General features: G+C 30.6%; 3 protein-coding genes and 1 long non-coding RNA gene across 19 annotated transcripts in view; 3 read left to right on the top strand and 1 right to left on the bottom strand.

The window, feature by feature from the left end:
* Nucleotides 1-523: 523 nt before the first annotated feature.
* LOC105680072 (cytochrome c oxidase subunit 6A1, mitochondrial) lies at nt 524-1441 on the top strand. Its single transcript, XM_012380506.2, has 3 exons — nt 524-692; nt 971-1125; nt 1246-1441. The coding sequence occupies exons 1-3, from the start codon at nt 617-619 to the stop codon at nt 1324-1326; spliced, it is 312 nt and encodes a 103-aa protein (XP_012235929.1). The 5' UTR covers nt 524-616; the 3' UTR covers nt 1327-1441.
* A 296-nt stretch (nt 1442-1737) lies between these two features.
* LOC105680073 (uncharacterized) lies at nt 1738-3987 on the top strand. The gene is made up of 2 exons (XM_012380507.2): nt 1738-3550; nt 3665-3987. Exons 1-2 carry the CDS (start codon nt 3387-3389, stop codon nt 3951-3953), a joined length of 453 nt encoding a protein of 150 aa, XP_012235930.1. The 5' UTR covers nt 1738-3386; the 3' UTR covers nt 3954-3987.
* A 132-nt stretch (nt 3988-4119) lies between these two features.
* LOC105680074 (uncharacterized) lies at nt 4120-9884 on the bottom strand. Of its 14 annotated transcripts, none has more exons than XR_010888729.1 (9): nt 9860-9884; nt 9552-9649; nt 9264-9384; nt 9079-9180; nt 8780-8846; nt 6779-6950; nt 6326-6453; nt 5777-6037; nt 4120-4296 (listed from the first exon to the last, which is right to left on the bottom strand). It is a non-coding gene; the product is annotated as an uncharacterized lncRNA (long non-coding RNA). The 14 variants fall into 14 exon arrangements; XR_010888737.1 differs by having other exon boundaries at nt 9264-9322; nt 9860-9874; XR_001101936.2 differs by lacking the exon at nt 9860-9884 and adding an exon at nt 9717-9850.
* LOC105680089 (SREBP regulating gene protein) overlaps nt 9871-26189 on the top strand; it is a 28105-nt gene continuing 11786 nt past the window's right edge. The window contains exons 1-10 of one of the 3 annotated variants that reach the window (XM_067350226.1): nt 9871-10012; nt 10080-10177; nt 10345-10465; nt 10549-10650; nt 10883-10949; nt 21057-21231; nt 21542-21677; nt 23006-23141; nt 24391-24499; nt 24822-24964. The gene's annotated coding sequence lies outside the window, so the exon portion shown is untranslated. Of the gene's footprint in view, nt 10013-10079; nt 10178-10344; nt 10466-10548; nt 10651-10882; nt 10950-21056; nt 21232-21541; nt 21678-23005; nt 23142-23874; nt 24001-24363; nt 24500-24821; nt 24965-26189 lie in introns of all 3 variants that reach the window. The other 2 variants (XM_067350257.1, XM_067350252.1) reach the window with 2 other exon arrangements.

The raw sequence follows: 26189 nt of genomic DNA, 5'->3' as shown, positions 1-26189 counted from the left end.
GAACGGACTATGAATACCGGCCTATGAATACCGGCCATTGTCTATATGAGCATTAATTTTATGCATTTAAAAATGGATTTACGAAGACGCTCTGTGATTGGTTAATACCCGTTCCGTACGAAGAATTTTGCTCCATGTGACATATAGCGTTTTCGATTATACAGGATTTGAACGACCCAGGGTTGATCAATCACTATTTTACTATAAATGCAAGTCTTTCATTGGTGGAGAGGTTGCAATGACGTCATTAACCAACCCTGGGTCGTTCAAATCCTGTATAATCGAAAACGCTAATAAGGAAACAAATGTCTGCGAAACGACAACTGCGGAACAGTTGAGATTGGTCAACTCTGTTCGTGACGTCATTCCACCGATCCATATTTCCGCAGCTCATGGAACTGCACCCCATCGCCTGCCATCTGCATTCTCACCTCTTTCTATGGTGTGCGAGAGAGAGAGAGAGAGAGAACACGATTTACGAACTATCTTTGTTCTTCAAATGGACGTCAACTCGCTCATAAGAACACCTCGTCTATGGACGTAAGTCTATGCATATATGACATCAAGGAAAGCAAGAAAAGTTACAGCTGAGCACAGCTGAGCAGAAGATAAAAAAATGGCTACTTGGATGAAATTTGCTCGTACCTTTTCCAAAAATTATGCGACTGCTGCTGGCGAGCATCATAGTTCAGGTGAAGAAATGAACTGCGCAAATATCTGAGTGATTCATTTATACGTGCAAAAATAGTGACACTTGTATAAAGTATTCGATGCTTGATTATCTTTCCCAATACAGTATTTTTGTTAATGTAATTAACTAAGGTTTAACTAAAACATAATAAGCATCACACTTTGTTTTCAAGCAATGTTATAATAGTATGTCATGTTTTAAATGAAAAGAAAGTATATGAAAGATCTTAAGCAAGTTATCAGTGAATATTACATAACAGTAATGCTGTACGTTTTACAGAACAGACACAGGCTTTGTGGAAGAGGCTTTCATTTTTCGTAGGCTTACCAGCGATAGGTCTGGCTATGGTTAATTGCTATTTGAACCATCAGGCTCATGAACATGACGAGCGTCCAGAGTTTGTCAAGTACGATCATTTGAGGCTAAGAACTAAGGTAAAAGTTAAAATATATACATTGATATCATAACACTAGATATTAAAGCAATGAATATGTTTGGAAAATAAACATAAACTGTTAATATTTAATGGTTGTTAAATTGGATGTTATTTTCAGCCTTTCCCATGGGGAGATGGTAATCATTCTCTTTTCCATAACCCCCATGCAAATCCTCTACCAGATGGTTATGAAGATTAGAAATTAATTCTATCTGGTTTATAATGGTATGTAACTGTTAGCATTCTCTATATGTGTATCATGCATTGTATTGCTTTCTGAGCAATCAAGTAAATAAATGGGAAAAAATACAATATTTATATTCTTTTTGTATATATTTTGTGTATATTTTCTTGCAATATTTAATACAATTACAACAGTTAATATGATTAATATGATAATTAATACAATATAATTTTGATTAAATGATGATTTTGAAATGACTGATTAAACATTGATTGAACATAGTGACAAGAGGAAAATTGAGCCTTCCATTTATTATCTGCACTGAAAGTTTTTTTTGAATTTAATAAATTTTATTGAAACCAAAAAGACAGATATATATATATATATATATATATATATATATATATATATATATTTCCCCCCCCCCCCCCCTCTATGGTTATATATACCAAGTGTCTCAAAAGTCCCGCAATGGGCAAATATCTTGAAAATAAAGCATTTTTGAGAAAAACATTTCAAAAAAAGTTGTAGGGTTAAGTGGTAATGTTAATGTGACTTTAAATAGCATTGTTAAGGTCACGTAAAAATCACTGAAATTTTTAAATGGAAACCTCAAATTTTGATTGCATATTCTTGTAGCTGATTTCAAGAACTTTTTAAAAGACTGTAACAAAGTTTTATTATATATAATGTATAAGCGTGTTGCCTCAATCTCTTTCTCTCTTACTCTACCATAACTTTCAAGCCTCGTAACTCCGAAAATATCCAATAGAAAGAAACTTTATTATAATGTTTTGAAAAGTTTTTGAGGTAAGCTACAAGAATACTTTAATAATGCTATTTAAAGGGGAACATCACTGTGAGAGGTTAAAAAATCAATTTTTTAAGGATTTTTAAAAATAATTTCATAAAACATGAAGAATTAAAAAATAAACATAATACACATATGTCGGACATGTTGTGGGTCCAAAGAACCACAACCAATTATTAATAGTAAAATATATATATATTAATAAAATATAAGAGAAGATATCTATTACATATCAGATTAAGATATCTAATATTCAGTTTCCGGCTCATGCGAGACACCGGATGAATCGCGCAGCGAAAACTAAAACCTAATTCACTTTTACGCGAAAATGCTGATGAACGATCGAATTTCGTCAGCAAGTTAAATCGTTAAAACTGCAATCAAGTGCAGTTTCGCGCATATAAAATCGCCGTCGCGAGATCACGACGGCGGGTCTAAAACTATCAGTCACAAGAAACGGACGTATGTCCGTTGGGACCACAAATCTAGAAGAACGCGAATTATAACAATTCGCTAAAAGCGAATAAGAGTAACTTGGGGCTCCGTGATACTACACTAAGGCAAGGATTCCTGACAGAACCTAGTTTATCTAGAAGTAAGGGAATTTGTAATAAAACAAGAAACCAATAAATATACGGGAGACTGTTTTTTATTGAAAAAACGTCAAAGGATTATTCCCGGATTCCCGGCCTAACTCCTCGGCAGATCCCGAACCCGTGCCCTATCACCAAGGGCACAACAGACAATATTTGTACAAAATTTTATTTAAAAATATTAAAAATTAAAGAAGTTAAAACAGTGTAAGTGCTGGTTCGTCGAAAAAATCTTTGCGCCTCGTGGAAATTACATCTTGGTTTGGTTTATTCGAAACAAAAAAATTTTTTAAGAAGAAAGCATGCCGTATCCGAAGCTATTAAAAAGAAAACGTGCTGTATTCGATTAGGTTGTTTGGGATTGCTGATGTTAGCTTAGCGACGGCATGCTCCGTCTAATTCATACTATGTTTATGATTTTCACGTTTTTAAAATATCTCGTAAAAATGCAAATTAGAAATACATTCATATCTGTTTCCTCATAAATACTTAATATTTAATGTCGATACGCTCCGTCTATTCATATTATGTCTATAAGTGAAACATCAGATAATGTTTTGTTTTATATAATGGCTGAGCTTATTGTTACAACATAAAATCGTAATAAAAGTAAGAGAGAATTGACAAGACGATTTACTTATAAAGATACTTTTAGAAAAATTAGTTTTATTATGGCTTTTGGATTAACTCAGTGGTTAATTTCGTTTGTGATATTTTTGGTTGTTTTGACAATTATATCCTGGTCTGCTATACATCTTGGAACAAAAGATAAAAACGCCACAGATATTGTCTCAAGATTTCTTGACATGGACGATTATCCAATTAAAAGAAAAAAGTATGTTTTTTTCGAAAAAAAAGTTTCTTTTGTATAAAAAAAATTGTATTACAAACTTATTTAATAAATACTTATTTAACTATTTTAATAAATTTTTTTCTTTCACGATCATAGCTTAACAACGCGAGCAACAGAAAGTACCGACAGCACGATGTTATATGCGAACAATCAAGGCTTTGAAATAACAGACAGTGCAGAATTTTATAAGATATTAAAGGCTTTTCGTTCAACTAAGAATAGTATAGTTAATAATACAAAAGATGATACTACAACAGCGATATTTACACTTTCTATCATTAATAATTCAACGTCGAGCAAAGATACTACAATATATAATTCATCTGATACGCCTTTTACATTAAATAATTACCAAAACATCAGCAGAGAAATTATAAGCATGTAAGTAAAAATTTGTAATAAAAGTATAAACTATTCTCTATACACATGTATAAACCATATACATACATTTGTTATTATTGGCACACATATATAAGTAATACATTTTTACATACAATTTATATAATAATGAACAAAAAGATTGTGCAAGATAAAAATTACAAGGACGCATCTATGATTTTCACTTTACGAAGTGTCAATTTATTCATTATAACCATATACAAAAATGATTTTAAGTAAAATATTGTATAGATCAAATCACACACCGCTAATAACGCAGCCGACGATAACACATGAAGCAAGACTTTTGGACATGAATAGATTATAGAAAATTGATTCGTATCAATCTGCTGAAAAAGAATTTTCCAATTATCTTGAGGGCAAAGAAAATGGAACATCAAATGTATATCTATAGCTTTTTCATTTCTACAAATGTCATCTGGCGTAATATAATCTAATACAACACAAGAGACAAGAATAAACCACGCATACCAAGCAAAATGAATGACTAAAGATGCTGACAATATTTTTCTTATTTTTAACACTACAAAAATCTTTATAAAGTAAAATTTTATTGATTATTATTATGTGTTATATAATTAAATATGTTGTTTTACTGTAAATTTGTAAATTTACGGGAATTACTTATAATAAATTGAGATCAGACATTTATAATTTATCTTTTATGACTTTTGGAAATTGCGATTTAAAATGCTGCCGCTATTAATCCCAGGAAACACATATTCGTTTCAGAAACGTTTCACAAATGTTTCTTCGAAACATTTTGTAATGATTCTTAAAAACGTTTCTCGTTGGTTAAAATGTCAATCCGAAAAACGTTAAAAGAAACGTTATTTTTCCGACAAAAAACGTTTCAGAAACGATTAAAAAAAAAACGTTTTTTTTATTTACGCGCGAAAAAGATGTATTTTTTCTCACGGAATTAATAAAATAATACATTCATATATATATACAGAGTGTCCGATAATTGCTGAATCACCTCTCGGGTGTAGGTAGAGCGGTTTAAACCGAATAGAAAAGTCCTTTATTATTTTGCGATTTTCGCAATAATTAATGAGGAATTAATTAAAAAATATCGGCCAATTCGCGCGAGTTTAAGAGCGCGGCGAGAAGAGACCCGTGGTGATACAGCCCACTGTTATTTGTTTACTAGGCGCGCGATAAATAGTTGGGAGGAACGCTCTATGAATGACAACGGCACATACTTACGAACGGTGTGTAACGCTAGATCCTTGCGTCCTAGCGACCACGTAACAACGGGCTGTCTCTTCTCGCCGCGCGCTTAGACTCGCGCAAATTGGCCGATCTTCTTTAATTAATTTCTCATTAATTATTGTAAAAATCGCAAAACGATAGAGGACTTTTCTACTCGGTTTAATCCGCTCTACCTGCACCCGATAGGTGATTCAGCAATTATTGGACACCCTGTATATATGAATGTATTATTGTGTGTGTGCGTGCATGTGTGTGTGTGTGCGCGTTATTTAAGACGAATTATTCTAGTCATCGTATGTATCAACCTTTTACAATAAAGTATATCACAATTGCATGGCCACATGTAATATTAATTTACATGCTCTCATTTTCCTTACAATACAGTGTCTCTTATTATGCTTTACTTCTAAGTTTTATTTATAACTGTGTTAACGTATAGTTTGTATCAAGTGTATCGAGAGAAGGACAGATAAACAGTTGTGCTCCTAATGTTTAGCTCCAATAGCTTCTCCTTTATTGAATTATTAAAGAAAATAAATATGTGTCACGAAAAAATTATCCATAATATAATTCTAAAAATTAAATGTAATTTACCTATTGCACGAAGGATTGCTGTATAAAGAAGTGTGCTAAAAATGTTTCTTGCATTGATGCTTAAATTAAACGCTTATTCCTTCTTGCATTCTTTATGACTTTTGCGTTCCTGTCATTGAGGTCTTTAAACTTTTCTTTTCTCTTTTGCATCCCCACTCAGTCCTTGTTTCCTGTTACTCCTCTCTCTTCGACTGTGATTCTTTTTCCTTCTTTTTTCCTTTATCACACGTTTTCAAGGGTTTATTACACGTCCGTTGTCAGCTAAAACATTAACATTCTGCAAAATATTGAGTTTCACATTTTCAGAGGTATGTTTCTGTTTAATATATTTTTCTTTAAGTTCTTAGTTTAAAATTTAATTGTCGGTATAATTTCAATTTTAGTTTGTGACCTCCGTCTTTACATATTTACATTGAAGATGATTATATCATGATCGAAACGTCTGTATCAAGTTAAAGAAGATTGTAATATATACAAAAAAACATCTGGCGTTGGCTTGTTATCCCCTTTCCTATACTTTAATAATTTAAAAAATTAAATGTAATTTACCTATTGCATGAAAGATAGCCGTATAAAGAAATGTGTTTCTTGAATTGATTCTTGAATTAAACGATCATTTCTTCTTGCATTCTCTATCTTTTTTTGCGTTCCTGTAATTGAGGCTTGTGATAAGCTTTCTGAAATATTAATATAATGAGAATTATATATCAAGAAATACGTATCAAGATTGTGAAATTAAATTCATCAAATATTAAGTATTTTTATATTTCTCTCTTATTTTAATACTTTAATTTTAATACCATGATTGTTCAATTAATCGAGTTAGGGCCAATAAGTTTATCAGGTTGCAGAAAAAATTCGAACTGTTCTTTCGGTAAATATAACACGAGATAAGAGCAAACTTTTTTCGCAACCCAACATAACTTAAAGAAAATAAATATATGTCACGAAAAAATTATCTATAACATTATTCTAAAAATTATATAAATGTAATTTACTTACTTAAAAGTTGTGAAACTTCAAATACTTATACAGTGTTAATAATTATCGTATCGAGGTGATTGAAAAACGAAAATGAAGCTTGGAGTCTGTTTCGAGTTTGAATTTTGAGAAACTTTTAATGCCGATTGCGTATGATGATTAGTTTTCCAATGGTGGATGACACAGTGAAGACCTGCAAAATTCGTTAATAGAGTGTCCAGTTTTCTTGTACGAACCCAGCTAGCATGTTCGTTTTATTCGTTTATATGTATCTAATCGTTATCTATCTTATGTATCCTACCGTATCTAATCCTGTATGTTTTTAACCGTCAACCATCAATAAGAAGCGTTTTTGTAACCATAATTTAAGTAACGTTTTTTCCACGTTTTTGAAAAATTTTTAATTTTTACAGGAATAATAACAGGAAAATGTTTTAAAATTTTATTTGTTATTAAAAAAACACATAGTTGTCTTGAAGAAAAAAAATGTAGTTGAAATGATATCATATCATATTTTTTCTTAAAGATAAGAGAAGACAAAACGTTTTTTGTCGGAAAAATAACGTTTCTCTTAACGTTTTTCAGGTTGACATTTTAACCAACAAGAAACGTTTTTAAGAACCGTTATAAAACGTTTCGAAGAAACATTTGCGAAACGTTTCTGAAACAAACATGTGCTACCTGGGGGATGTCTAAAAAAATTTAGTCATCTTTTAATGGTAAGCAGTCTTTAAGCGGATATGATGTATTATGATATTTATATCACATATCTGATGAAAACAGTTAATATAGATGGAAGTAGTAATAATTGTAAAAATAGATTTCACTTTTTTATAAAAATTGAGATAACAAAAGAATCCAAGAATAAGATAAAGATTCTTTAAAATTTTTAATTAAAATAATAAGAATAAAAAATAAATGATGTGAAAGCTCAAATAATTAACAAAATTAAATATAAATCAAAAGGAGCGTAAAGAAACAATCATTTTAATGATCTGTACAACATATTTGCGGAATGGATTTGAAAAACATTATCTACATCTTTTTTTTTTTATAATTACTGCGTGCAATACTTTTCTGAATATTGTACACTGAGGAAGGCCTGATGTCAGACAGAAACGTTTGTACATGTAAATACTTTTAAGTAAATGTGAATACTATAACCTTCGCACAAAGATCTTGCATTGTGGCTCTCTTTACGCCTTTTGATTTATAAAATAATAAGAATTTTCACAAAAATTGAATTAGCATTTATATTAAATTTTCGTTTATTATCATTATTTATCTTTTGAAAATGCTTTATGCGATCGACTTTTGCAGCAGAAATCAAATTATCGAGCGCAACTTAATTATGCGTGCGATTGCAGTTTGATATTATTTAGTTTTTAATATAGTAGCATCGATTAAAGGCGGGCATCGATATCGGTGGCTTCGTTTTAGAAACGTTTCACAAATATTTCTTCGAAACGTTTCATAACCGTTCTTAAAAACGTTTATCATTGGTTAAAATGTCAACAAAAAAAAACGAAAAACGTTGAGAGAAACGTTATTTTTCCGACAATAAACATTTAAGTAACAATTTAAAAAATGTTTTTTTTTTCTTTTATCCACGAGCGAAAAGAATGTATTTTTTCTCACGGAATTAATAAAGTAATACATATATGAATGTATTATTATGTATATACCCAGCCAGTAAAAATGCTTGAAGACGTCTTAAAGCATCCAAATTTTTTTCCCTTCAAAATGCGCTATTGCGGAATTTATGATTTCAAAAATGTCTCTGTCAAATGGTTTCAAAAACGTTTCTTATTGATGCTTGATAGTTGATCGGTATATATATCCTTTTCGTTGTTTTTATCGCGCGAACACATACGCACGCACCGGCGGGCGGCAAGCAAGACGCGGCGTCTGTCCTATATGGTGTACAGTCTTAGCCAAAATTACGAGATTTATCTAATGTAAAGATTGATCTTTTCATATTCTTTTTTTCAATAAAAAAGCCAAAGAATAAGCCAATATTACCTAATAATGTTGCTGCTTGGAATGTCAATATCATTCCATATGGTTGGTTCTTCATTAGCAGCTCTACCTGGACATAAAATGACAAATTCTCACTGAAAACACCTGTGATTCTTCGATGTATTTTAAGCCAAGAAACTAAATTTTAACGTTAAGTATTGCTGCTTTTTTTTACTAAGCAGTCTATTCCTCATATTGATCATCTACTGATTTTGTGTTGAGAAATGTTTTTGGCAAACTTCTGAGGGAGATTGTTTAAAATATAAATTGTGAAATCCTGTAAATTTTTTTTCTATACTTACGTATAGGCTTTCCACATGATTCAATTCAAATCCCATTTCCCAATAGATCCCAGATTGAAGTCCTGACTCATTGCTGGATGATCAAAAATCATGAAGTCAGTCCTGAAAAATTTTTTTCTCAGGACAACATTATGTACAATTTTATCATTTTATAGATAAAAAAGAAACACTCCAATTTACCTTACCTCCAATTTTTTGCATGAAAGCTAGAATTTGTGGAGCAAGAATTTCATTGATGTATCGGCTGTCAAACATGGAGAAGAGAATATCACTAAGTTTGTGTTTTAATTTTAATTCCTGTCCAAACTACAATAATAAAAAACAATACGTCATTAATTGAGTACATGTTGTCATGACAACGAATATGATTACATCACATCGACGCCAGACACGAAAAGACTTTTCTATCATTAACAAAGAGGCAAAAGCGAGAAAATAGCAAATTTTTATTTATTTATTGTGTATTAACATACCGTCAATCATTTAATATTTATTTAATTTTTTGACATTGGTTTCCTATGTTGTCCTTGTTTGGGGTCCTGCTGACCTTATACTTTCTTGCGCGTAACTTCTAAATGTTTATTTAAAAAAAAAAAACAATATAGAGATAACTTTATAAAGTAGATAGGTAAGCTTACCTGTATATAAGTCATATACGCTACATTCTATAGAGTTTCTACCATCAGGTAGAAGTTAGGTAGAACCGGTTCTAATATTAATATAGAAACTCCGAATATGATGGTAGAAAATCTATAGACTGTAGCCTATATGGCTATCGTACCATCAGGTAGAAGTCGGGTAGAACCGGTTCTAATATTAATATAGAAACTCCGAATATGATGGTAGAAAATCTATAGACTGTAGCCTATATGGCTATCGTCTGTAAAGGCTCCAAAGTCAGAAAGGTTTTTATTGACAGAACAGAGTTTGACAGGTAAATATAACTATCTACTTTATAAAGTTACCTTTTTATTGTTTTTTTTTTTTAAATAAACATTTAGAAGTTACGCGCAAGAAAGTATAAGGTCAGCAGGACCCCAAACAAGGACAACATAGGAAACCAATGTCAAAAAATTAAATAAATATTAAATGATTGACGGTATGTTAATACACAATAAATAAATAAAAATTTGCTATTTTCTCGCTTTTGCCTCTTTGTTAATGATAGAAAAGTCTTTTCGTGTCTGGCGTCGATGTGATGTAATCATATTCGTTGTCATGACAACATGTACTCAATTAATGACGTATTGTTTTTTATTATTGTAGTTTGGACAGGAATTAAAATTAAAACACAAACTTAGTGATATTCTCTTCTCCATGTTTGACAGCCGATACATCAATGAAATTCTTGCTCCACAAATTCTAGCTTTCATGCAAAAAATTGGAGGTAAGGTAAATTGGAGTGTTTCTTTTTTATCTATAAAATGATAAAATTGTACATAATGTTGTCCTGAGAAAAAAATTTTTCAGGACTGACTTCATGATTTTTGATCATCCAGCAATGAGTCAGGACTTCAATCTGGGATCTATTGGGAAATGGGATTTGAATTGAATCATGTGGAAAGCCTATACGTAAGTATAGAAAAAAAATTTACAGGATTTCACAATTTATATTTTAAACAATCTCCCTCAGAAGTTTGCCAAAAACATTTCTCAACACAAAATCAGTAGATGATCAATATGAGGAATAGACTGCTTAGTAAAAAAAAGCAGCAATACTTAACGTTAAAATTTAGTTTCTTGGCTTAAAATACATCGAAGAATCACAGGTGTTTTCAGTGAGAATTTGTCATTTTATGTCCAGGTAGAGCTGCTAATGAAGAACCAACCATATGGAATGATATTGACATTCCAAGCAGCAACATTATTAGGTAATATTGGCTTATTCTTTGGCTTTTTTATTGAAAAAAAGAATATGAAAAGATCAATCTTTACATTAGATAAATCTCGTAATTTTGGCTAAGACTGTACACCATATAGGACAGACGCCGCGTCTTGCTTGCCGCCCGCCGGTGCGTGCGTATGTGTTCGCGCGATAAAAACAACGAAAAGGATATATATACCGATCAACTATCAAGCATCAATAAGAAACGTTTTTGAAACCATTTGACAGAGACATTTTTGAAATCATAAATTCCGCAATAGCGCATTTTGAAGGGAAAAAAATTTGGATGCTTTAAGACGTCTTCAAGCATTTTTACTGGCTGGGTATATACATAATAATACATTCATATATGTATTACTTTATTAATTCCGTGAGAAAAAATACATTCTTTTCGCTCGTGGATAAAAGAAAAAAAAACATTTTTTAAATTGTTACTTAAATGTTTATTGTCGGAAAAATAACGTTTCTCTCAACGTTTTTCGTTTTTTTTTGTTGACATTTTAACCAATGATAAACGTTTTTAAGAACGGTTATGAAACGTTTCGAAGAAATATTTGTGAAACGTTTCTAAAACGAAGCCACCGATATCGATGCCCGCCTTTAATCGATGCTACTATATTAAAAACTAAATAATATCAAACTGCAATCGCACGCATAATTAAGTTGCGCTCGATAATTTGATTTCTGCTGCAAAAGTCGATCGCATAAAGCATTTTCAAAAGATAAATAATGATAATAAACGAAAATTTAATATAAATGCTAATTCAATTTTTGTGAAAATTCTTATTATTTTATAAATCAAAAGGCGTAAAGAGAGCCACAATGCAAGATCTTTGTGCGAAGGTTATAGTATTCACATTTACTTAAAAGTATTTACATGTACAAACGTTTCTGTCTGACATCAGGCCTTCCTCAGTGTACAATATTCAGAAAAGTATTGCACGCAGTAATTATAAAATTAAATAATTTTGTGTTTTTGAAAGATTGATTAGATTTTGGTTCCTAATTATTAGCAGAATCATAACGCGAGTCAATCCTTATTGGGCCTAACTTGATAAATTGTAGAATACACAAGGTATTAAATTTAAACCCTTAAAAACGTGTGGCAAAGGAAAAAAAAAGGGAAAAGAATCACAGTTGAAGAGAGAGGAGTAACAGGAAACAAGGACTGAGTGGGGATGCAAAGGAGAAAAGAAAAGTTTAAAGATCTCAATGACAGGAACGCAAAAGTCATAGAGAATGCAAGAAGGAATGAGCGTTCAATTCAAACATCAATTCAAGAAACATTTTTAGCACACTTCTTTATACAGCAATCCTTTGTGTAACAGGTAAATTACATTTAATTTTTAGAATTATGTTATAGATAATATTTTCGTGATATATATTTATTTTCTTTAATAATTCAATAAAGGAAAAGCTATTAAAGCTTGAGTTAGAATGTAGTGTTCAATAAATAATTTTATTAATATACAGGGTGTCCCATTTAACTTGAGACAACTAAATATTTCGAAAAATAAGCATTGTACGAAAAAATGTCCCAAATAAACTTTTAATATTATCAAGGGGGACGTCTGTCTTTGTAAAAATTAACTTGCCCCCATCGTCCCTTGGGGGTGGGCGGGTGGCAACTTTGAAATTTCAAATGGGAACCCCCATTTTTTATTGCAGATTCGGATTCCTTGGAAAAAAATACGTAAGTTTTGTTTGAGACATTTTTTCTAATCGTGATAAATGGCGCTGTAATCAGTGAAAATTAGTTTTTGCCATTTTCTCTCACCATCGAGGTGCTTTATTTCAGTGAATCCCCTCGTTTCTCACTATTCAATTACAATAAATGCTCGAAATGATGACCTTCCATTTCGATGCATTTATTAACTCGAGCTTGGAATGCTTGTACACATGTAGAAAGTGTATCTGGCGTTATTTGTGCGCAAGCATATCTAATACGTTCCACCATGTTTTCTAGAATAATTGGTACTTCTGTATATACTTTTTCTTTAAGGTAACATAAAATTATTTCAAGTTTCAAAATTATTTCAAAATTATTTCAACTTTCCCCTCTAAAGATAAATAATCCATTATTTATTTGCTGAGGGGACTCACCGAAATAAAGCACCTCGATGGTGAGAGAAAATGGCAAAAACTAATTTTCACTGATTACAGCGCCATTTATCACGATTAGAAAAAATGTCTCGGACAAAACTTACGTATTTTTTTCCAAAGAATCCGAATCTGCAATAAAAAATGGGGGTTCCCATTTGAAATTTCAAAGTTGCCACCCGCCCACCCCCAAGGGGCGGTGAGGGCAGGTTAATTTTTACACAGGCAGACGTCCCCTTTGATAATATTAAAAGTTATTTGGGACATTTTTTCGTACAATGCTTATTTTTCGAAATATTTAGTTGTCTCAAGTTAAATGGAACACCCTGTATATTAATAAAATTATTTATTGAACACTACATTCTAACTCGGGCTTTAATAGCTTTTCCTTTATTGAATTATTAAAGAAAATAAATATATGTCACGAAAATATTATCTATAACATAATTCTAAAAATTAAATGTAATTTACCTGTTGCACGAAGAATTGCTGTATAAAGAAGTGTGCTAAAAATGTTTCTTGAATTGATTCTTGAATTGAACGCTTATTCCTTTTTGCATTCTCTATCACTTTTGCGTTCCTGTAATTGAGACCTTGGATAAACTTTTTAAAATATTAATATAATGAGAATGATATATAGAGAAATACTAATCAGGGATATCAAATTAAATTTATCAAATATTAAGTATTTTTATATTTCTCTCTTATTGTAATACTTTAAATTTAATACCTTGAGTGTTCAATTTATTAAGTTAGGTCCAATAAGGATTGACTCGCGTTATGATTCTGGTAATCATTGAGGGCGCGGATCAAAGAATTCGCTCTGCGTTCGAAATCGTGTAAAAGTATTGGTCAAACGTCTCAGAGCATGAAAATTTTGAAAGTCGCAAAATTAATTTTTTTTAAATATAGGCTTGTAGAGAATAACGAGACTAAACTTTTTTCTATTTGCAGTTTTTTTGTTTGATGCTTATTTTTAACAATAAAAATAAAAAACTGGAAAATTTTTATCCTCAAATTCAATAAGATTTTAAGATATAAATCGTTGTAATTTGGCCAAATTTTGTTGAAATTATTTGAAATTTAGTATACGCATGCAGTATAGTCTAGCGATGCCTACAAAACAATAAAGAAGTTGAAAATTGCTTATTGTTTAATAATAATTAATTGCAAAATGAGGCTAATTGGTAAGCACGTTTTTTTAGTTTTGCCTAGTGTTTCATCAAGACAGGATTCCTTGTCTTGAAGAACATTTCTTGTCTTGTCTTGATTTGCAAGATAAGAAATTTCGTTTTTCTTGTTTTGATCATTTCTTGACATTTGTATTTCTTGTCTTGAATTCAAGAATCTTGAATTTCTTAAAATTTCTTGATATTTTTATACATATTACAATTTGTAAAAAAATACTTATTTATTTTATGTTAATATTATCAAAACTCTCATCATAATGTACAAAGTATAATGTACAATAATTACGTAATAATAGAAAAATAGTATTAAACACATTAATGGTATATTCTTTTCTTTGTTTTTTATAAAATGAAATGGTGTATTTAATTTTATCAAAATTTAGCTAGATAGTAATGTAAATACAAAATCCTAGTAAAATATCTAAGCACGTAAAAATGACGGTTTTTTTTGTAATTTTTACATTATTAAAATTATTATCTTATGTTTTGATTTTTGATAAAAAATGGTAATGAGGTATAGATATTTTCTAGTAAAATCAACTGCACTATTTTATGATAAATACACTCCTGATAAAATATTAAAACATCTCTTTTCATTTTATTGCTTTTATGTTAAAAAAGAGGTGCTTGTGTCCATTTGATAATAGTGCAGCAGGGCCCTTCTGTGGCTCGCTACGTCGCGTTGCAAGTGTTCGGCTTTTGTTTAGCGCCGAGTGGTACGCGAAAACGAAAAAACAAATGAAAATCGCAAATAGCGAGCCGTACTTTAATGTTATTTTCATTTGCTTTTTCGCTTTAATCTTCGACAAACATTCGGAGTGTCAACGTTTCGAGCGCGTAATAAAAAACGACCGAACAATGACTTCAAAAAGAAAAAAGGACAATATGAGTAGTGATAGTGAAAGTGACTCGTCAAAAAATTGTTCTTACAAGATTGCAAAAGACAATGGTACTATGCACAAGACAGTTTCAAAAAAATTACAAGAAAAAAATAATCAAGAAGAAATGAAGGAGAAAACAGTCAGTACTAGCACTAGTCTTATTGATAATACATAATACAAGAAAAACGCCCTCGTAAAAAAATTAAAAATTTTTATGAAATAACAACAATGAATAAAAAACAAGACAAAATAGGATTATGCAAATTATGTGGAGAGAACACTCAAAAAAATGATCTTGCAATAATAGCTAAAATTTTCTAGGCGTAAAAAATTAACTAAAACAGATAAATGATTAGCAACTGTTGTGATATTGCATATGTAATTACTTAATCAGTTTAGATGACAGAAACAGAATATATATCTGTATTGTTTGTGAACTTTAAAAAAAAAGTTTCTTTAAAGCGCCTATCTATATAAGATCAATCACGTGTTAGATCATGCAATGAATAACATTTAGCAATGGTACCTAAATTTTTCAGAAGCTATTGCTAGAACATTACTGCTATAAATTCTATATGTGACAAACAATGTTTTCACAGATACGAAAAATAGCGATACATTCTTGTTGCGATATCTAGAAATCTAACTACATCAGCAAAATATTTTTTTGAGTGAAAGGGGAAAATACGGTAATAAAAATGAGTAACGGTGGTACTTCTGGTCTTATACGGCATCTATCAGCCAAGCATGAGAAACAATTTCAAAGTTATTTTCCCGAGAAAAATTCAAGAAAAAATGACACACAAGGAAATCGAACAATAATTTATTTATTTAACAAAGAAGACAAGGATAATGTAAGTACGCCCGTATAACTGTAAAATCGTGAATACGGTGCCTAATAAGGCTAACGAACTTTGATATAAAGTCGTAGGAGTAGAATTTAGAATAATAATAATTATTATCATATTATTGATGTTGTTATTGTGTTTGTTGTATTAAAATTGATTTTTTATTTCCTTTACTTTTTAGAAAACAGCAGCATTTAACCAGACAAATTTTCATGATCTTTTAGTAGAATATTTAGTTAACAAATATTTGCCATTTAATTTTTTTTAAGATAAAGCAACGAAAAATTTATTTTTGTATATAAACAATCATGGTGTTCTACCAAACAGGAATACTATGCGATCACTGGTGTTAACTAAGTTTAAATATGTTCAAGACGCTGTTAAATTAATTTTTAATGACCAAGTAAATAAAAATCAAACTAAAATATCATTTACAATAAACAGATGGACAGCAATATCGAACAAATCATTTTACGGAATTATTATTGGATTTTGTTTCCGCAAAAGGTCGACACTCTGGTAAAGAAATTGCAGCGCTATTTCAAAACACTATGGCAGAATACAATATTGTCATCAAAAATTCAAGTAATAACTACGGATAATGCGTTCTCAAATTTTACATTTATGGATCATCTGGACACCTTATTAGAAGATTTTGACTGCAAAAATAAACACTTCGTGTGTTTTGCTCATATTTTAAATTTATTAGTACAAGATTTTCTGAAACTACTCAAAATAAAAGATGATTCTTCTGAAGTCGAGAACGAACTGGAAGAGGAAGAATGCATTGATAGTGACGAAACAGAGACTAATGGCTACTCAGTTACAAAAATAAGAATGGTAGCAAAAAAATAATAAGATCAGAGCAATTGCAGGAAAAATTTCGTAATTGCTGTGAAACAGCAAATGTTAAAATGTTAATGCCAGTTATAGACGTTTGCACAAGATGGAACTCAACCTTCCAAATGATTACATGGTCTTTGAAAATGAAAACTTCGTTGAACATACTATGCGACAACAATGAAAGTTTGAATAAGTACAGACTTACAAATGAAGAATGGGCCCTAAACACATCTTGGTAACAAACTACTTGCGTCCATTTCAATGTTTACCGATCTTACTTTCGGATGAAAAATACTGCACGCTGTCAATGGTTGTCATTGGTATTAATCTATTATTAGACAAACTGGAATCATGGACTCAAACTGGATAATAAAAACGATAAATGTGCAGTAGATGAACAGTTGATTTTTGCCCTGCAATCGGCGAGAGATAAAATTTTAAAGCACTACAAAAATTCCAATTGGATGTATTGTGTTTCATTGATACTAGATCCTCGGCATAAAATTGAAGCTTTTGACAAAACAGCGTGGGGAAGAGACTTGAAAGATCTATCTGTGGCAAAATTTGAAGAAATTTTTAAAAAACAATATTATGTTAATTCTAATAGTACCAATGACAATAATAATGGATGTACCGATCAAATTACAGAGACAGATGAATTTGATTTGGACATAAGTTTTTTATTTTTAAAAGAAACGGACAATGGCAATCAAAGTAATTACTGGAAAAAAGAGCTTACGCAGTATTATGCACTTCATCGAGTTGACGAAAACATCGACATTTTGAATTGGTGATCAATTCATGAAAGATCTTTCCCAAACCTTCTCAAGGATGGCTAAAGATTTTTTAGCCACAATAGCAACATCGGTTCCAGCGGAGAGACTGCATTCGAAGGCTTCTTTGACAATAAAAAACAAACTAAATGCCGAGTCGTCTCGTAGTTTACTATGTTTAAATTCGTGGTTTAAAAGTAAACCTATAATGTCTATTATGCACAAATTTATTAATGTTCAATAAAGATTAAAAATATTTCTTAAATTATCATTTTTTATATCATGAGGTTACTGCCAAATGTAACTATTTCAGATCTTTAGATTCCTGACATAAATCATTTCCTGTGACATTTAATGATAATTAATATAATAATAATTATTATTATAATATTATTATACTTAATATATATTTTAATCATTCCTGATTTTCATCATTCCGTCACGAAAATTAAAGAAATTTCTTGATTTTGTGTCAAGAAATCTTGATCTTGATAACAATTTCTTGTCTTATCTTGAAATCAATTTCCAATTTCTTGTCTTGGTCTTGTCTTGACTCAAGACAGGATCAAGACAAGATTTCTTGAATTTTCTTGATCTTGATGAAACACTAGTTTTGCCGACAAAAAATATCGAGGGAACTTGAAATTTGAAACAACTACCAGTGAGATATTTGTTCCTTACTATTGAAGGAAGATTTCTGTAAATTTTCAGATCGATTCATTGAAAATTAGCGGAAATATGCATTTTATAAGAAAACATGCAATGCCGCCAATGATAGCTCCGTGAGCGCTGAGCACCATCAGGCAGCGTGCTCGCCGTTCGGTTTTCCAGGACTCGATTTTATAATGATTTTTTACAACTTTAACTATTGTTATTTGTTAAATTGCTATCGTCCTAGAGACCGCGTCTCTGGAGTGTATGTGAAATATTTTGAAATAATAATAATAAAAGTATTTAATTAAGGAACCGTATAAATAATAGTTCATTATTTCGATATTTTGTGGGGAGTGAGCGATTGTTCAAATGTATAACCATTAAAAAATGAGACTACACTGCATGCATATACCAAATTTCAAACAATTCAACAAAATTTGGCCAAATTACGACGATTTATATCTTAAAATCTTATTGAATTTGGGGATAAAAATTTTTCAATTTTTTATTTTTATTATTAAAAATAAACATCAAACAAAAAAAACTGCAAATAGAAAAAAGTTCCGTCTCGTCATTCTCTACAAGCCTATATTTAAAAAAAATTAATTTTGCGACTTTAAAAATTTTTATGTTCTGAGACGTTTAGACAATACTTTTACACGATTTCGAGCGCAGAGCGAGTTCTTTGATCCACGCCCTCAATTAGGAACCAAAATTTCATCTGTTATGTATGTGTTATGTATGCATAATTTCGCGCCTTATAGCGCTGCGCTGTTGTATAGCGCTTTTTGTGATAGTTTTTAAGAACACTTTTACACATACACATTTATGTACAAAATGAAAGATTGCAGAAGACTGCTGTGCTATGAAGAAGACTACCAGTTGCTTTTGAGCTGAATTCTTAGATCTCGGAATTATTTCATCTTTTCGGCCGATTCTCGTGGTATACGTCTCCTTTCCTCTCTTTACCGCGCGCGCGGCAGCCACTAGGGCCAGCGCCGCCGAGCGTTAGGAGCGGCACTATCCGATTAATGTTAAAAAAATTTATTAAAAATATTTTTTTCCTTAATAGCAAGAGTACCTCATGGGTGACGTGGAAATCCATTGAAATATTTTCACATAATAAATTTAAAAATAAAAAAAATATTTTTAATAAATTTTTTTAACTTTTAATGATCAAGGGAGAAGAACCTAACATTTATCGGATAGCGCCGCTCCTAACGCTCGGCAGCGTTGGCCCTAGCGGCTGCTGCGCGCGCGCGGTAAGGAGAGGAAAGGAGGCGTATACCATGAGAATCGGCCAAAAAGATGAAATAATTCTGAGCCCTGTCTTAGATGAAAGACTAGTTGATAACAGTGCATCCAGAACATTTTACTTGCGAGCCAGGTTACCAAAAGCAGACATTCGCAGTAAACACAGAGTAACAATAACAAAATATTAATGTAATAACTTTCTACTCAAAAATATAATTGTTACATACAAGGCATGTTATCTTGCAGTTACATTGTTAAGTGGGAAATTATAACATAAAAAGTTATATAAAAATTAAAATGAGTCTCTTTTTAGTAATCGTCCCACAATCTTCTCCGCGCTCGTACACATTTCCGCCTAAGCTATCAAAAACGCGTAACATTATAAGGTGCGAAATTATGCATACATAACACATACTAACAGATTAAATTTTGATTCCTAATTATTAGCAGAATCATAACGCGAGTCAATCCTTATTGGGCTTAACTTGATAAATCGAACACAACAGGTGGTATTCATAGTCCGTTCTTATATTCAAGATCGTTTTAAGTGCGGACTTATACCCAGGTAGCATATGCTCGTTTCATATACGTTTCCTGTATGTATCTAATGTTTTTTAACCGTCAAGCATCAATAAAAAACGTTTATGAAACCATAATTTAAGAAACGTTTTTTCCACGTCTTTAAAAAATTTTTAATTTTTACAGGAATAATAACAAGAAACATTTTTTGAAACTGTTTTTTTTTTTATAACGCATTGTATTCGAAATATTACGTTGTCTAAGTTAAAATGGGATTTATATATATACATGAATGTATTATTTTGTTAATTCCGCGAGAAAAAATACATTTTTTTTGCGCGTGGATAAAAAAAACGTTTCTTTGATCGTTTCTTAAACGTTTTTTGTCGGAAAAATAACGTTTCTTTAACGTTTTTCGGATTGACATTTTAATCAACGAGAAACGTTTTTAGAAACCGTTATAAAACGTTTTAAAGGAACATTTGTGAAACGTTTCTGAAACGAACATGTGCTACCTAAGTCATTTACTTTCTTCGTCATACACAATCAGACACAATCACACACAGATTGTGTCTGACGAAGAGTGCGAATATAAGTCCCTACTCCAGACGATTTTGAATATAAGAACGGACTACGAATACTGGTCAAAGTATTAAATTTAGGGTCACTTTCCCAACGTCTGTTAATTCTAACCAATGGTTGGAGAATTACCAACAGGATTACCAACATGAAGAATGTATATATATATAATAATATAGTGTTAGTATTGCAAAATCTATTTTTACAGTCAATTTCTATACACTTTTTATCAATATACTAAGATTTTAGGATTGACGATACAAGTTTCGAGTTTTAAGTTGGCTATTCTGCCAACTTAAAGTTACTAGATGGTTAGAGTTAAGAGACGCTGGTGGCCCGTAAAGTATTAAAATAAGAAAGAAATATAAAAATATTTAATATTTGATAAATTTAATTTTACAACTTTGATAAGTATTTCTCGATTTATAATTCTCATTATCTTAATATTTCAGAAAGTTTATCCCCGGCCTCAATTACAAGAACGCAAAAGTGATAGAGAATGCAAGAAGAAATGTGCGAAAAATCAAGTTAAAAATTAATTCGAGAAGGAATGAACGTTCAAGTTAAGGATCAATTCAAGAAACACATTTTTTAACACACTTTATACGGCAATCTCTCGTGCAACAGGTAAATTACATTTAATTTTTAGAATTATGTGATAGATAATTTTTTCGTGACATATATTTATTTTCTTTAAGTTATGTTGGGTTGTGAAAAAAGTTTGCTTTTATCTCGTGTTATATTTACCGAAAAAACAGTTCGAATTATTTCTGCAACGTGATAAACTTATTGGGCCTTGATAAATTGAACACCCAAGATATTAAATTTAAAGTATTAAATAAGAGAGAAATATAAAAACTTAATATTTGATAAATTTAATTGGACAATCTTGATAAGTATTTCTCGATATATAATTTTCATTTTCTTATTATTTCAGAAAGTTTATCTTAAGCCTCAATTACAGGAACGCAAAAGTGATAGAGAATGCAAGAAGGAATGAACGTTCAATTCAAGAAACAATTCAAGAAACATTTTTAGCACAATTCTTTATACAAAAATCCTTTGTGCAACAGGTAAATTACATTTAATTTTTAGAATTATGTTATTGATAATATTTTCGTGACATATATTTTTTTTTTTAAGTTATATTGGATTGTGAAAAAAGGAGGATGTTAAAAATAGATCGATTTTGGCCCATAATGTGGAACCAAAACTACAAATGATTTCTTATAGATTTTATACCGTAGAATCACGTGGTAAAGTCTGTTTTCCTCTAGACAGCGGGGAAAGTACGGAAAAATTGAAAAAAAGACCATGAAAAATGCAATTTTCCGTATAAAAAACACATGTAAATATGGATGTATTTGAGTGAACACAAGTGTGTTCAAGCTTTTTTCTCGTGGGCATATATTTTTCTTTGAGCCGTGATTTGTGTTCAATACACATAATGCAATATGCGAATGATACGTACATTGCTGTATAATATGTACAAAAGGTATATATCTTTAATCTCGAATCCATGAAACTCGTGATTTTTCTTCATTATCGAAGGATTCAAATCTACTTTTGTTAGTAGAAAAAAATAAATCGTTTAATAGTATTTGTCTATTTATGATACTATTTAATATCATTGAGTATATATCTCTTCTAAACTTTTAAAAAAATCGTTTTATCTGCAGGATGATAACGTTAGTTTCCATTTAAGAATGGTGTAATTATCTTATGCAAATCGATTCGATTTTTATTTCAATCTGTGAATTTGTTAGTTCTGACATTTAAGAATTTCTCCTTTCGTGAACAATATGCCACGGACATATTCGGTTTGTCACATATCTTTAGAAAAAAATCACGTGATGCACATCGGGTGACGCTAATGCCGACAGTGAAGAAACATTTGATAAGAAGATCAAATATTTTTATCAGAACACACACACACACACACATAAAAAAAAGCTGTAGACGCATGTGTTTACTCAAGTACATCCATAAGTACATGTGTTTTTTGTACGGAAAATTGCATTTTTTATGGTCTTTTTTTCAATTTTTCCGTACTTTTCCCGCTGTCTAGAGGAAAACGGGCTTTACCACGTGATTCTACGGTATAAAATCTATAAGAAAACCATTTTTAGTTTTGGTTCCACACCATGGGCCAAAATCGATTTATTTTTAACATCCTCCTTTGCTCTTACCTCGTGTTATATTTACCGAAAGAACAGTTTGAATTTTTTCTGCAACCTGATAAACTTATTGGGCCTAACTTGATTAATTGAACACTCAAGGTATTAAATTTAAAGTATTAAATAAGAGAGAAGCATAAAAATACTTAATATTTGATAAATTTAATTTGACAACCTTGATAAGTATTTTTCGATATGTAATTCTTATTATTTTAATATTTCAGAAAGTTTATCCCAAGCGTCAATTACAGGAACGCAAAGATGATACAGAATGCAAAAAGGAATGAACGTTCAATTCAAGAATCAATTCAAGAAACATTTTTAGCACACTTCTTTATTCAGCAATTCTTTGTGCAACAGGTAAATTACATTTAATTTTTAGAATTATGTTATAGATAATATTTTCGTGACATATATTTATTTTCTTTAAGTTATGTTGGGTTGTGAAAAAAGTTTGCTCTTATCTCGTGTTATATTTACTGAAAAAACATTTCGAATTTTTTCTGCAACCTAATAAATTTATTGAGTCTAACTTGATTAATTGAACACTCAAGGTATTAAATTTAAAGTATTAAATAAGAGAGAAGTATAAAAATACTTAATATTTGATAAATTTAATTTGATAACCTTGATAAGTATTTTTCGATATATACGTAGGCTGCTGGAAAAGTTTCTGCAAACAATATGGAAAAAAATATGTAAAATTCGGTAAATGGCTTTATTGTTTTTCAAAGTATTCACCTTTAAGATCGATACACTTTTGCATACGCTCGAACCAATTTTCGAAGCATTTTTTCCACTCTGAGGCTGTAGCTTCAGAAATCAGTGTTCGAAATGCTTCAACAGCTGCTTCAGGCAACACAAATCGCTCACCACGCATTTTATGTTTGATGTTTGGGAACAAAAAGAAGTCAATAGGTGATAAATCAGGTGAATACAGACAATAAATCATCAATTCGACATTTTTACTGAATAAAAAATCAACGGTTTGACGTGCTGTGTGACAGCTTGCGTTGTCATGATGAAGGATGATGCGACGATTACGTTTAAATAATCATGCAAAATCGTATGTATTGCTTTCATGTCAATGCAGAAGGATGCCTGAATCTCGCGGTATGTCACATGCCGATCTCGCTCAATCATTTTACGCACAGCATCAACATTAGTGGCAACAAAAGACGTGGATGGACGATCTTCACGAAATTCGTCACTAAGAAAGGTGCATTCACGCTGGATTTCGGCAAACCAATTATAAACAGTCCTATTGGATGGTGCTTCATCCCCAAAAGCCAAATGAAGTCGATCAATGCATTGTTTCGGAGTTAGACTACATTTGTAATCGTAAAATATCATTGGCCGAAAATTTTCACGCAAAATTTCCATTTTCTCCCAAAATAACTTCTTTTAAAATATTGTGCAAACAAAACTAGTTGGCTGGGTACAAACTGTCAGCTGAATTATAGATTAGAAACGTCTAATTTTACGGATATGATAGTAGCAGAACGTTGGCGCCATTTGGAAGTACTAGATTGCAGAAACTTTTCCAGCAGCCTACGTAATTATCATTTTTTTAATATTTCAGAAAGTTTATCTCAGACCTCAATTACAGAAACGCAAAAGTGATAGAGAATGCAAGAAGGAATGAACGTTCAATTTAAGAATCAATTCAAGAAACATTTTTAGCACAATTCTTTATACAGCAATTCTTCGTGCAACAGGTAAATTACATTTAATTTTTAGAATTATGTTATAGATAATATAAAATTTTCGTGATATATATTTATTTTCTTTAAGTTATATTAGGTTGTGAAAAAAATTTGCTCTTATCTAGTGTTATATTTACCGAAAGAATAGTTCGAATTTTTTCTGCAACCTGATAAACTTATTGGGCCTAACTTAATAAATTGAACACTCAAGGTATTAAATTTAAAGTACTAAAATAAGAGAGAAATATAAAAATACTTAATATTTGATAAATTTAATTTGACAAACTTGCTAAGTATTTCTCGATATATAATTCTCATTATCTTAATATTTCAGAAAGTTTATCCCAGGCCTCAATTACAGGAACGCAAAAGTGATAGAGAATGCAAGAAGGAATGAGTGTTCAAGTTAAGAATTAATTCAAGAAACACACTTTTTAGCACACTTGATTCTTCATACGGCAATCTTTCGTGCAACAGGTAAATCACATTTAATTTTTAGAATTATATTATGGATAATTTTTTCGTGACATATATTTATTTTCTTTAATAATTCAAAGAAGAGCTATTAAAGCCCGAGCTAGAATGTAGGGTTCAAAAAATAATTTTATTAATATATAATGATTTACACAAACATTTTGATCATATTTTTGATCATTTTTATAGCGTTTTCGATTATACAGGATTTGAACGACTCAGGGTTGATCAATCACTATTTTACTATAAATGCAAGTCTTTCATTGGTGGAGAGGTTGCAATGACGTCATTAACCAACCCTGGGTCGTTCAAATCCTGTATAATCGAAAACGCTATTAGTGTATAAACTTAAATTTTATATTATCTATTAGTTAAAACGCATGCATAACATAACAAATTATTATTCTTAACATTTCAATGTACAAATATTCATATCATTTCTGATGGAAATATTTTTCTGAAAATTTAACGAAATTTTGCTGAAAAGTATTTGAAAATTTTTCTCAAGTGACCTCATTAATTAATTTCATACATATTTCAGCAATTTTTCATTAAAAAGTAACAGTTTTCAGTTTAATTTAGTAAATTTTATAATGATAATTATTTCAAAACTTTTTTATTACTTTTCAGCAGTATATTTTAACCTTCCTTATATTTCATAGTATTACATTAAATTTTTATACGGAAAATTATGATTCATTTTGAAATATATTCAGTAATTTTTCAAACACTTTCATTTTACTTTTCATTGATTTCATAGCACTTTCAGCAAAATATTTCCATCAGGGATCTTTTCAATATTATACAAAATAATCTTAACAATTGTCAATTGTAATTTCTTTTAAATAGTGTGTTTCTTGAATTGATTCTTAACTTGAACGCTCATTCCTTCTTGCATTCTCTATCTCTTTTGCATAACTTTAATTGAAGCCTGGGATAAAGAAGGATGGGTGAAATAGGCTTCTAAAGCGGCAAGTAAAAACGGTATGTTTTTTTGTAGTTTTTGGCTGCTGAATCTGAATCTAATCTTTAAAAATTATATGCTGATTTTAATATTTTCCCGACAGGTTAGACATTTTTAAAAGTCAGATTCAGATTCAGCAGCTCAAAAACTACAAAAAAACATACCGTTTTTACTTACCGCTTCGGGGGCCAAAATCGACCTATTTTACCCATCCTCCTTTCTGAAATATTAATAAGAAATATAATAAGAAATATGATAAGAATT

The sequence above is a fragment of the Linepithema humile genome, chromosome 1, assembly GCF_040581485.1.
Source record: "Linepithema humile isolate Giens D197 chromosome 1, Lhum_UNIL_v1.0, whole genome shotgun sequence".
Lineage (NCBI taxonomy): Eukaryota > Metazoa > Arthropoda > Insecta > Hymenoptera > Formicidae > Linepithema > Linepithema humile.
This window is presented reverse-complemented; position numbering and strand designations above follow the sequence as displayed.

Coding starts and splice junctions, on each gene's coding strand:
- LOC105680073 (XM_012380507.2), top strand. CDS start 3,387: ATGGCTTTTGGATTAACTCAGTGGTTAATTTCGTTTGTGATATTTTTG. Junction 3,551..3,664: donor TATCCAATTAAAAGAAAAAA/GTATGTTTTTTT, acceptor TCACGATCATAG/CTTAACAACGCGAGCAACAG.
- LOC105680072 (XM_012380506.2), top strand. CDS start 617: ATGGCTACTTGGATGAAATTTGCTCGTACCTTTTCCAAAAATTATGCG. Junction 693..970: donor TGGCGAGCATCATAGTTCAG/GTGAAGAAATGA, acceptor TACGTTTTACAG/AACAGACACAGGCTTTGTGG. Junction 1,126..1,245: donor ATTTGAGGCTAAGAACTAAG/GTAAAAGTTAAA, acceptor TGTTATTTTCAG/CCTTTCCCATGGGGAGATGG.